The sequence below is a fragment of the Podarcis liolepis genome (genome assembly GCF_965112155.1).
Source record: "Podarcis liolepis genome assembly, chromosome: 6".
Taxonomy (NCBI): Eukaryota; Metazoa; Chordata; class Lepidosauria; order Squamata; family Lacertidae; genus Podarcis; species Podarcis liolepis.
In genome coordinates this window covers 41,768,983-41,782,302 of record NC_139559.1, presented here as the reverse complement: position 1 = coordinate 41,782,302, position 13,320 = coordinate 41,768,983, and the positions used below count along the sequence as shown (strand labels likewise).

At 40.5% G+C, this 13,320-nt stretch overlaps 1 protein-coding gene across 22 annotated transcripts in view; it reads left to right on the top strand.

The window, feature by feature from the left end:
- The window catches only part of NFASC (neurofascin), a 176,394-nt gene that overhangs the window by 83,210 nt on the left and 79,864 nt on the right, over positions 1–13,320 (top strand). For all 22 annotated transcript variants that reach the window (XR_014527469.1, XR_014527470.1, XM_083508758.1 and 19 more), the window contains 4 exons: positions 1,813–1,918; positions 2,527–2,726; positions 6,250–6,372; positions 7,364–7,534. Coding sequence is in view for 20 of the 22 variants with exons in the window: in XM_083508758.1 (XP_083364884.1) it covers positions 1,813–1,918; positions 2,527–2,726; positions 6,250–6,372; positions 7,364–7,534 (600 nt within the window). In the remaining 2 variants the exon portion in view is untranslated. The remainder of the gene's footprint in view (positions 1–1,812; positions 1,919–2,526; positions 2,727–6,249; positions 6,373–7,363; positions 7,535–13,320) is intronic.

Below are 13,320 nucleotides of genomic sequence, written 5' to 3'. Positions count from 1 at the left end.
TGTTTGCCAGAAATGGCACTCATTGGCCCAGTTCATATGTCTCATTAAACTATGGTTTAAATTGGAGTTACACATCTGTCAAAAGTGCAAGGGGACTCACTGTCAGTGCTGATCAGCTGATTGGTGGTAACAGCAAACCCTTTGGAAGTCTGTTGGATGTCTGAATTCAGTGATGTCAGCCATCACTAAGGATGGGGAGAATTGAGTTCAGTTCGCATATAAAGCCAAATCTATCAAATTCACACTTTCAAAACAATATGCAAACTGAAACACAGCTATCCTTCAGAATCCATATTTTTCTGAATTTTGCAATGTAGTTGTCCAGCTAAACAAAAATGCATATACTGGGGGAAAGAGTAAACTGTCCATGCTGTTAGTCCATGCTGTCAGGCTGCCAGACTCTGGGCTGTATCCAACTAATGTGTCCCACCAGTAGAAGGATTTACACTTGCACAATTGAACATTTCCCCCTCCCACTGTGCGCAGCTCATGGCCTCCCTAAATCAGCTCCAGAGGGTTAGGAAAACCCCTAGAACCTCTAGCTCCATTCAGTCATGCAGAGGAAATGGTGTTCGAATTTAAACTGTGAGGAGTTCATGTGTGGCTTTGCATCAGGAAAAATACTTTCACCTACAAAGGAAGGTAGAGGCTCGAAAATATAGTCTGTACAAGCCACTGTCTTAGGGAAGTATTTGAGTCGAGGAAGGAGGTTCTTGATTGTTCCATGCCACAAGAGACCCAAATAGTCTCATTGGCATGGAGTGCCTTTATCCAGCTGTGGCCAGTTCACCTACTATAGCTGTTTCTGATGTGTTCTATGTAGGGATGCCCTTGGAGACTGTTCAGAGATTGCTGCTGATGCAAATCACAGCCACTCATGGGTTTTGACTGCTCAAGACTATATTGCATCGGATCACAACAATCTGTACTGGCTGTCTATTTACTACCAAGCCCAATTTGAGGTTATGATGTTGACATAAAAAGTTCTGAATGCCTTAGGACCTGGTTTCCTGTAGGACCATCTCTCCCTCTATGACCTGCCCACGCTCTGAGATTTTCTGGGGCCTCTCTTGTAATACCATCATCTACTGAAATTCATGGGTTTATGTCTTATCCGGCAGCTAATTTTGGCAATGACATCGTGGCTATAGAACGTCCTCCACCTGAGATGTGGCTAGCACCACCATTGTGCATCTTCTGTGCCTGTTGGAAATATTTCTCTTTCTCTGGGCTTTCTGAATATTTAAAGCATCTTCTCTGTATTGTAGTGTGAAAAGATGGAATGTGCTTTTTATTGAATTGTGATTTCTGCTTTTAATGTGCTTTGTCTGTTTTTGTAGTTCAGTTAATCAGTACCTGCCCATGGATCTTGTGATGAATGGTGTGATATGAATAATTATAATAACAATAGCAGCTTCCATTTTAATCTGACCTTGGGTGCAAGCCATTGAGAAGATCGCCTTTGCTCAGCTCATATTCATTTTGATAGGGCTTGCAGGCTAGAAACATCGGTGGATTGTGCTCCTTGCCTTTCACAAGCAGGAAGGCAAAAACAGTGCAGAGAGAACTGATGATGTGCTGCAAATACGACAAGCTTGCATTTCTTTAGAATATATGGACTGTGGAGTTCATACTTCAATTTGTAAAGGGTCTTTGTTTGTAAAACAAAACAAAAAACCACGAGGCATGGATAATGTTGGAAAGAGCACTTGCTCTTATTAATTTGCGTTTCAAATGGCAATAAGTGAGAATGTCTTCCTTTGCCTCCTATTTATTCTCTCTTTCTCTGTCGCTCTTGCGTATACTTTACAGTGCCTCAACCCCCTACTATTACAAAGCAGTCTGTGAAGGATTATATTGTAGATCCGAGGGACAACATCTTCATTGAGTGTGAAGCAAAAGGGAACCCCACTCCCACGTGAGTGCAGTTCTAATTTATTTGTTAGGTTTGAATTCTACCCATTCATTGTGGAGCTCAGAGTGGTATAACAAAACAGGTGCTTATAATCAAAGCAGTGGCTAAGCCCACACCTGACTGTGGGTCAGAATAGCACTGCTATTCTGGCAGCCTTTCATGGTGAGTGTAAGCATGCACCGTCTCTTGAATGCAAGGGTTTTTTGTTGAATGGCTCAGATGTCATTCATTAAATTGCATGTATTGGACCACTGTAGGAATACCCATAGCAAATTATCTCTGGAGTAGCTTAGAGGAGTTTGTATCACAAAAGTTCTGCTATAGCCCTGGTAACTGGATGCCTTTCAAAAAATGACTTGCAAATGCCACCTGATGGCTATTCTGTGTAAATTATTTGACCACTTTATTTCCTCTCCCATACCGATAACAACAAGGGAAATATGCTAATATATTTGCATTAGGCTTCTCCTAGAAAGTAGAATAGAGAAATACAACTCATGAATGCATTAAGGGTTAATGGATCCAAAATAACATGTAAACCATGCAGTATTGGATAAAGCTCTTCCTGTGCAAAGAAGGTAATTGTCTCTTTGATGTAACTATTTTTATAGATTTTTATGGACGCGAAATGGAAAGTTCTTCAATGTTGCAAAGGACCCAAGAGTAAGCATGAGACATTGGTCATCAGGTACACTGGATGTTGACTTCCGTAGTGGTGGCAGGCCAGAAGATTATGAAGGGGAATTTCAGTGTTTTGCTCGGAATGACTTGGGGACAGCCATCTCCAACAAAATCTTTCTGCAGGTTTCAAGTGAGTATAATTATGACACTATTAGAAACCTTATTATTTTAGAACCTTATACACTGTGTCATTTGTGTTTGCAAGGGCTTTTTGTATTTGAGAATTGTTAATGTGCAGTCTGTTAGAGTCCAGTTCCAGTGTCTAGCTAAAAAGCATTCAAAATTAATACAGTGGAACCTAGGAACTCGAATAACTCTGTTTTTGAATGTTTCAGCTCTCAAATGCCGAAAACCCGGTGGTAAGTGCTCCGGTTTTCAAACATTCCTCAGAACACGAATGTCCAAGCTGGCTTCTGCTGTGCAAAAACCAGCTGTCAGCCAGTAGGAAGCCACACCTTAGAACTCAGATCATTTCAGAAGTCAAACGGTCTTCCGGAACAGATTATGTTCATGCTCCAAGGTTCCACTTTACAAAATTGCAGAAGTCACCATCCATCACAGCAACTCAGAGAATCAGTGCTTTATCTTCGTTGCCGTTCTGTAATTTGTTATTTATAACACCTAAGTCACTACTTCCCTGCTTGTTCCCAAGTTACTCACAAATTTCCTTATTGGTCAAGAGTAATGTTTCTGCTTGCTTTCTTCAAAGGTTGATTTTTAAAAAAAACATACACATCCTTTATACTAGGATTTTTCAGGGGTGATCCATGGGTGAGATTCTGAAGGAGACTCTCTGCTAGGTACCAAGGAAGTATATATCTTATTCTTGACAATCATAATTTTTCTGGACACCAAAATTATTCCACAGTTGTTTCTCTGAGAAAGCCAAAATCTGCGTTTAAGTGATATAATAATAATAATAATAATAATAATAATAATAATAATAATAATAATTTTATTTATACCCTGCCCTCCCCAGCCAAGGCCGGGCTCAGGGTGGCTAACAAGCAATAATAAAAATGGACTTCTGGGTTGGCGCCTCCGGCAATGGCGGAGCTCCTCCGTTCGGGAGGAACTTGCTCCATGAAAAACAGGGTCTGACCGCCACGGTGAAGGTGGAGACCCATTGAAATCACAAGCGGGAGAAGCTTGTGAACCTGGGATTCGGCTGGCACCTTTTGCGCCTCCCCTACTCACGGGGAAACCCTGTTTGGGGGATCCGGAGCGACATGGTGTGAGTGACACGGTGCTTTGAATCGAATGCTTCTTTCACGGAGTGAAGCCGCATTGCTGTTGCCGGAGAGTGCTGACTTTTTCCTGTGGACAATTGGATTTAAACAAATACCCGTGAGTAGAACGGAAAATTGGATTTTTAAATATCTTAATTTGGCACTGAAGCGGGAAGGTCATAAACAGGAAGTCCGCCTTCCACTTTTGTAAATAGACTGAAGCAAAGACGTTACAAGCTAAAGTCTTTGAAAGCTCTTGGCAAAGGATTAAATTTCCATCAGTTTAAAATACAAAAAACCCCTTGGAAGCAGGAGAAGAGGGGGAAATTTTGGACCTAGTGAGCCTGCAGGAGAGAGTAAAAAACCAAATTACCACTGCTCTGAACCTGGGAACGGGCTGCCAGATGACGTTTGGAGAGAGTGCATTGGCAGAACGGATTTGACAGCTAGCTAAATAAGAGTAAGATACTGTTTCCATTGTCCTCTTCTGCGTTTAAAAAGGAGGAAAAGTAACTGAAAATTGAAAATATCTTTAATGCTTGAGTTGTGCCTGAAAGAACTGATACAAGTGGAGACTGTTTCCCTCTAGAGGGAGCTTTTGAAACTGTCACAGGAGTGTAACTGGGGGATTTCCAGCTGCAGACAAGGATTCTGAGAACCAGAGATTGACCTTGGACCATTTAAAAATGTTGTCAGGAGAGGCCATTGTGACTGTTTTATGTAAGATAAGCAGTTTGCTGGGACAGCTTCACAATAAGATGGATGACATGACTTTTAAAGTTGATAATTTGGAACAGAAAGTGACTAATTTGAGTCAAAAAGCGAACACCAACACAGAAATAATTCAGGACTTGGTACAGGAATCCATTTTGGCAGGACAAATGGTAGAGGAGAAGGAGGAGAAGGAGAAAGCTGCTGTTGTTGAACAAGTAATACAAGCGGGATCCATGGCTTTACAGAAGCAAATTGAGGACTATAAGTTGAGGCATTTATGATTGAATCTAGGAAAAGTCAGACTTTGAGGAATGGATCCCGGCTTGGACTAAAGAAGGAAAGTTGAAAAGATCCCTCTATGCAGGGATTAACTGACTTTTGGGACATGGACTTGGGCTTGGAGGAGGTTGAAGTTTTGGGGGCCTTTGGATTTGGAGGAATCTTGAAATATGCCCTGAAATACTTTATGGACTGTAGCTTCAATTTTGGAAATTTGGCTGATCTGTTCAGAAGGAAGAAAAGTATTGATAGGTTGGAGTTTCCCCGAGATTTGCTCTTTAGCATTAAAGAAAATGAAGAAGACCTGCAGAAGGGACTTAGAAAAGAGTTAAGAGCCTCGGACATAACATCACCAGGTTGATGGACTTTATGGGTTGACGGAAAGGACTGGCAGAATCCGAAACCAGGGAGAGGAGATGGTGGAAGAATATTGGAAAATTTAAAGTTTATATATAGACATATGGTAAAACTAATGAGTGATAGAAAAATGGTGGAATGATTTTTTGGGGGGCTTAGCAGAAATGTTATAAGGAGCTAAGCATATATAAGTATTTTAGTTTTAATGGAAAATAAGGTTAAAAAATACGTTATTTACAATATGATAGAAAATGGAGAAAGATGGAAAGGATTTGCTGAAACAATTAATAGAAATGGAATACAAAAAGGGAGGTGAGAGGAGGTCGAGGAAACAAGGGAATGAAAGATAGAGTATGGAAAAGGGATGATGTATGTTTTTAAATTGTTTTTGTTTTGTTTTATTTAGGGTTAAGGTTAGGGAGTGGGGTTTGTTTAGTTTAGTTTAATGTGTTTAGTCTTGAGTTTAGGTTGTGTTTTGCATTGTCTATATATTGTATTGTATTGGGGTTTTTTCCCCTTTTTGTTTTTCCTCCTTTGTCTTCTTTTCTGTTTTTCTTTTCTCTTTTTTTAATCTATAAAAGTAATAAATATTATTAAAAAACCCAAGCAATAATAAAAACAAGTCGAATGAATACAACTTAAAAACAAGATTAAAATACAACATTAAAATATTGAAACATTAAAATATTAAAATAGAAAATTAATATTGCATAAGCCAGAGCAGTGTAAAGTATAGGCTAGTATAAAGTTGGAATAAATTTTGGTATTGACAAAAGGGGAAGAGGATTAAATAATGTGGATGGATCTTGTGTTGGGAAGAAGATATGTATCCCTGTGTGTGAAAGGGGTGTGACTATGGTTTTATTCCCACCCACCATTGGCATGCAGCTCCCAGAAGGTTATGCAGCACTTGGAATGGAAAAGGTTCCCCACCTCTGCTTTAGACGGCAGAGCCAGATAAAGTGCGGGAAGCACAGTGAGATGGTGACTCCTCTATGGAGCAGTTTCAAAAATTACCACCATGTACCTTTTGATGTATGCATGTAATTTCTTTTGTGACATTTTTATTTGCAGAGTCTCCCTTGTGGCCAAAGGAAAACTTAGACATTCAAGAGGTTCATGAAGGTGCTCATCTTATCTTGGCATGCAATCCCCCTCCTGGACTGCCGCCTCCGGCTATCTTCTGGATGAGCAGCTGTAAGTCTTCACACTGGCTAGCAGGCTAGAACTGTACTTGGAAAAGAAGAGGGTTCCCTAACAGGACATGAGTGTAATGGTTTAGGCTGGTCTCGGTGATGCTACTGTTTCCCTTGTCTATACTGACCATTCATGGGGCTCGGTAGTATTATGGCACAACTGCAAAGGAGTGACCTTTTCCGCCTTTCCACACTCTCATGTTGTCAACACTGAAATGAAAAGAATCTGGTTGTGGTACATTCAATATCTGTTGCTTGTTAATATACAAAAGAAGATGGAGCTTCAGCCAGAGATAGCCCACGACCTCAGCTGGGTTATACTCCTCCAGAGCTCACCCCAGGATCTCATTAAGTATCGAAGAGGATTCTGAGATGCACTTCTCATATTGCACACTGCTTCCTTAATGCCCTTAAAAAATGCTGTTCTAAGCTATCACTCTCATTGCTCTGCTGTTGGGATGTCCCTGGCTGCAGCTCTTGGAGAGAGCTGGTTTGCATAATAAATTTGAGACCTACCTTCTCAATCTAAATATTTCCTCTTCCATGTGGACTGTACGTGTATGGGGTAAACTGACTGTGTCAGCTGGTCATATTTACAAAGTAACTAATCTTTATAGCAGCATGCTATGTGGATTTTCTCATGTGTGTCACTGAACACACATATTGTCATACGATTTTATTGTTTCTATTATCCTTTGGGGAACTGCGTGGAAAACTGTCCTATTGGCAGGTGGCATAACAGTTCTGTTAACTAAGCAAGAAAGCAAAATTGGTTCTTTGTGTTGCTTTTCACCCATAGTAAGAATTTGAAGTACCTAGCTTGGATTATCGGAAATGTCTTGAATTGAGTTCTGCTGTCCAATGCTAGCTGGAAGTAATCAATTTATGTATTTTCCAGGTTGCTGGGGCTAGTAGATAATTGCCACTAGTTCTATCCATTACAAAGGTGCAGAGCAGTGAGTTCCAATAAGATTTATTGTTCTTTCTTACAGCCATGGAGTCAATCCACCAAGACAAGCGTGTCTCCCAAGGACAGAATGGTGACTTGTATTTCTCCAATGTCATGCAGGAGGATGCCCTGACTGACTACAGCTGTAATGCTCGCTTTGCCTTCACCCACACCATCCAGCAGAAAAACCCTTATACCCTCAAAGTCATGACCAGTAAGTATTTACTATGATCAGCTTGGCTGGAACTTCATGAGCACAATCCCTGCTGTGCTGGCAACAGTCAGTCAGAGAAACCGTCTCCTTACAAACATGGCAGTTTTTGTAACATTCCTTGAGTTATGAGAGGGTCTTTTGCTACATGTTCTTAGAGGCGTGAAAATGCTTTATTTAACACATTGGTGCTCTGTCCTTCCCCCAAGAAGATCAAGACAGCTTACATGAATTTTGGAGGTTTAAAATGCATTTTGAAGACAGTTCTACTTATTGGGCATATAGTGTCTTATTTATCTGTGAGGAATGTAAACATCAGAGACATCAGCTGACATATCAGCATAACAGGTTCTAGCATGTGTCCACATATTTTTCACATACACGCAGGTCCTGCTTTCTGAATACAATGTGTTCCCAAGAAATCGTTTGTTGGGTGCGTGTTCGCATAACAAGCTGATGATTTCCATTATTTTCCTATGGGAGCATTTATATTCCATGCTTTCTCCCTCCGTGCCTCCTGCCTAAAACTGCTGCAGCCAATCAGCAAAAGCCAAACAAGGGGAAAACTCTCTCCTGCCCAAAATAATTGCTGCCAAACAGCAAAACACAAACAAGGAAGGATATCTGTTTGGATATCTGAATCAGCCATTTTGTAACGTGGTTTGGATATAATTCTTTGTGTTTGAATACCTAAGATTTTAGATAGCAAGCATTCTGGCAGCAGGACTTGTTTGTATGTGCTTTTTTAAAATGATATACTGCTGTTTTCTCTGGTTTGGTTACTGGGTTGGATTCAGTTGAAGAGCACATCTATTGCAATTAATGGATCTAATTTAGTCATGAAGATTAATTTCAATGGGTCTACTCTGAGTAAAACATAGTTGAATATCACCCAGTGTTTTAAAGGGGTCATTGACTAAATGCTTGGATATCTATGATCAAACAGCAAGTAAATTCAAGAGATCATTTTTTTAAAGGTTGCTCATATGACTTGTTTGATTTTTTTAGTTCATCCTTCCCTGTTTGCATCAACAGTGTTCCACAATGTTCACAAAAGGATGTGCAGGCCAATTGTGCTAATGGAGTGTTCTATGGCATGTTGGATCATTTTAGATATCCTACTGTGGCCTCTTATTGGAGTTTGTGTAGTGGTGGTGATGTATTTTTTAAAAAAACTTTCTTGTTTTAAAAGATCTGTGTACATTCCCCCTCCTTACTGAGCCAATATAACCTTGTCCAGTATTTCCAAAGCTTTAACCATCTCAGAATGTTTAGTAATTTATAAGGGAAATGTGCATTAGCAGTGTGCATTGTATTTAGCTTCAGCCAAGCCATGTTGTCAATCACTCCTCCTATTGCTTCTAGTGCAATGAGTGGCACTCAGGGCATTTCTGGTCCACCCAGGATGTCACTTATGCATGCTTTGAGGTAAGCAGCGCTGGGCACACCAGAAAACATCACTGCCAGCCCACTTTGCATGGCATCAACTATGGATCTATTCCCCATAGAAGTCAACAGGTCACACTTGGAACTGTGTAAGGAGAGAGCGAAGTGAACTTGCTGCTTGCTTTCTCATTTATTATATTTGAATCCTCACTGATTTGAATGTTCTTCTATTCCAGTGACAGGTGTGTCCCCCAGCTTAAAATCGAAATCATTCCCTGCTTCTTCTTTTCTTCTTCTTGCACAGCTTCTTATTACTGCTCGCTTAGGTCTGGGGATGTCTTTTGAGGGCATGCTTCATTCTGATTGCAATGACATCTGAATTATTTAGACCATTGTATGCCAAATGGGGTGGGGAGAACATGAAAACATGGAGGCCAGAAGCATGCGCCATACCCACAGTCAACCCAAAAGACACACAGAAGAGGCCTGAATTATTGATAATAATAAGCATTCTCTAACAGTCTCCATGGGTAGGATGTCCTGCAGAGCGGAAGCAACTGCATTGGCATCTTCTGCCTACTTTCAGGATGACCTCAGTTTCAACCCATCAAAGAGCATTTTCTCTAAGGATGGAGGGAAGAGCATGATTAGATTTCATTCTTGCTACTTTAATAAGCGAGGGGGAAATAGAGATCAGCAGGCTACAAACTAACATTCTTCTTAACCCTCTACTGACTGCTACATCGTTTTGCTGCCGCAGCAACACTTGCAAGTTGAGCAGACCATATCAAACTTGGAACATTTGAATTGCCTCTCATGAAATTGATATATATTAAAGGAGCAAGGAGGAAAGATGGCAGCATACTAATTCTAGGACAGGGAATATCTTAAATGATTGAAAGTCAGTGGCTTGCTGGTGGGGTACATCCCACTTCTCATTCATTTTATTTAGAGTTTATTTATTTATTTATTTATTCATTCACTCACTCACTCACTCACTCACTCACTCACTATTTTAGTGAAGGAAAGTTTGGAGCCATTCCTGACCCTATTAAGTGTTACAGTATTGAGAGCGTAGAGGAAAAGATTACTATAAACTCCAGCCTACAAAAGTAGCCTCTCAGTGTGGTTACACAGCTAGATGCCAAATAACATAGATATAATAATAAAGGACTAAATCTATTCATCTGTAAGAAAGAAGAGGTGTGTGCTTCTTTGACAAATGTTTTCTTTGTTTCTAAGAAAAGGAAACCAAGGATTAATGAACTTGGGAAATACACAAATATAACAAGAGAAATATATAATTGAAGTGAAATATTCATTGGGATGTTTGAATTCAGTGACATCAGCTATCACTAGGAATGGTGTGGAATTCAATTCAGTTAGCATTTAAAGCCGAATCTCTCTAATTTGCACTTTCTGAAACAATATGAGGACTGAAACACAACCATCCCTCAAAATTTGCACTTATCTGAATTTAGTGATGTAGTTCATCAACAGTGTTTACAAAAATGTATATATTAGGGGGAAGTGTGCATAAAAATCAATATATTCATCCAAATAATATAGAGAAATGCATTATATTGGGGAAATTGCTTGCAAAAATGTGTTAGGATGCTGGGGAATTTTTGTGAGGATTTCCTCTAGAAATCTGTCAATAGGTGCAAAAAATTGGAGAACTGAATTTAGGAATAGGAAAATGAGAAAACCAAAGTTTGCAGATCCTTCCGTCATTAGTCATCACTACAGCCAATTGGTACTAATCAGCCCAGTTTTTAAGTGGCATTTAGGAAGGCATGCATACTCCTTAGTCTGTCGTATCAGCGCTGTATGAGGATATGGCCTTTTGCACTTAATTCCTAGAGACATGTCAGTTGAAGTTAAGAACCACATTGCTCTTTTGGCCAGCAGATGATTCTTCATTGCCTAGGCCTCTCTTCCTCTCTCTCAGGGCATTAAGTCTTAACCTCTGTTACTTTTGAAACTGCTGCCATGAAACCCTAGCAGAAGAAATGTGTTTTTGTGCTAGCAGTTGATTGTGAGGTTGCAAACACTTGGAACTTTCCGGATCTCTCCCTTCAGGGCTGGATAGACTATGAGGCAATTGATGCATTTGTCTTGGATTCTGTCCTTGCAAGGGTTGTCAAGAGGCAGCTGGATATCTCCAGTGCTGGGCACTCTAGTCATGGAGGGAAATGAGTACAGAACCTGGTAAGCTGGGAGGTGTCACTGAAGTAGATTCCTCTGCAGACAGAAAGATGACAGGAACCTACTTTATATCCAATCTATTTGTCCATCTAGATCAGTATTGTTTACTAACTGCCAGCAGCTCTTCAAGGTCTCAGGGAGAAGGAGGTTTTTCTGTCATCTGCTAAATGGAGCTGCCAGGGTTTGAACGTAGGCCGTCTGCATGCAAAGCAGATGCTCTACACTGAGATACACTCATTCCCCTTTTCCTTCCCTAGCATGAATGGAAACAATAAACTATATGAGCCATGGCTTAGCATTATGTCCAGAGCAGGGATCATGGTTCGTTTTGCCCCAAACATACCACAATCTGAAGTCAAGGTTTGTTCTTAGCTTCCAGATTTGTCTGAGCAAAACAAAGTGCAATCTCAGTTTCAGCTATAACATTAAAATGAGGATTTTAACTTGTTGCGTCCACTCACACTAGGGGAGAAAAGCTCATGGCATGCCATTAATTATGGCTTTCCACGACTGGCAAACAAGACCTTGGTGTTAATTCTATATAGCAGGCATGGGGAATATTCAGCCTGCAAGCCTATTTAGGCCCAGCATGGGCCCCAATTTGGCCATTTCCCAAGACTGGCTGTACTACAAATGAAAAATGGGTCACAACATCGTAGTGATGTCAAGTGACTGAAAAGTGGCATGGACCCCACCTACCCAGAAGTGACCCATGCAGCAGTGTAGATGGAGCCCTGCTGCTCTTCCAGCTTCTGAACACAGCTCACCGCCTTCTGTGTTAGAAGCCATGCTTAACTGATGGCCCTGCAGGCAGGTTTTCTCCTGTCACCTATTGATCTAACGGAAGAATGTTGAAACAAAGGAACTAGAGGAATGTCAAGTTCTTGTTACTAACACATAAAACCTTGAACAACTTGGGACTAGGTTATCTGAAGGACTGCCTGTCCCTAAAAAGACCTGTACAATCATGTGGATCATCTGGTAAAGGTTTACTTGTAACACCACACCGTACAGAATTATCACTTGGATATTTTCTGCCCTCTGGCGTACCCTTCCTTTTGCCCAACAGTTGCTTCAGATGGTCTTGTACAATGCATCTTCCACCCTTGCTTTCCCTGATCCCTGAGACTGGACTTGGTTGTTGCTAAGTTTCTGTTTTTATGATACCACTTAAGAAATTTAAATATTAAACAGTTTAGACAAATAGAGTTTGCAGTAAGTTGTATGTAATGGGTAACCCTTAATTTGTATGCTATGGTTGTCTTGGCCCTTTACCTAGTGACCCCTAGGTTACAAGTGGCTCCTTGGAAGGCTCATTAAGAGTACTGTATGTCTCCAGGCATCTTGTTCTTACATATTCACTTGGAAACTGTGTGCACATTTCCTCCCTAGATACCCTTTCGATAGAGGACCACTTTCTTCCTCTATGTAAAATAGATTTCATCTTATATTCAAAGGAACTGAACTGCCTTTCTGTGTGGCACGTTGTTCGGTGATCTGTTTTTGTTTCAAATCTGGATACTTGTTCAGTATTTTGTTTTGTATAAGTGCTCAATCCACAGAAGTTATTGCTTTGCTATGATGATTAATTTTCTCATCAGAAAGGGAAGTAAAGAGGCTGTAATGCTAGACACACTAACTTGAAATCAGTAGTATTTACTTCCAAATGTGTTGAGGATCAGAACATTGATCTTCTTTTGGAAATACAGAATAGTAGTCATTCCACTTCTTACCAAGCCTAGTTTAGACAAAATAGACTTGGGTTGTCCTAATCCTTAAAAAGCTAGTGGCCTTTTTCACACATCACAGCGATCCATAAACTATGGCTTACTGTGAACAGACAGTATCCTCATGGACACTGCCAGATCATTTTTGTTTTGCACCACCACCTAGCAGGAGCAGGAACAGCCACAGTCCTTGGTTTACCATGTTGTCCAAATCAGGTTTGTGGCTTGTTTCTCTCTAAATGCACAATGATCAGCAAGCCAAGAATAAATCTTGGTTTCTAGATGTGGTTTGCTTATGGGGAAACAAGCCACAATTATAGGTTTTGGCAACACACTAACTCCAAGGGGACATGTTTGTTGCTCCTGACAGAGGTGGAACGAAGTGGGAAGGATCTGGCAGAGTGTGTTATTGTGCTGTTCGTCCATGGTAAAACATGGTTTATGGAAGGGGTTGCTAATCTGTGGCTC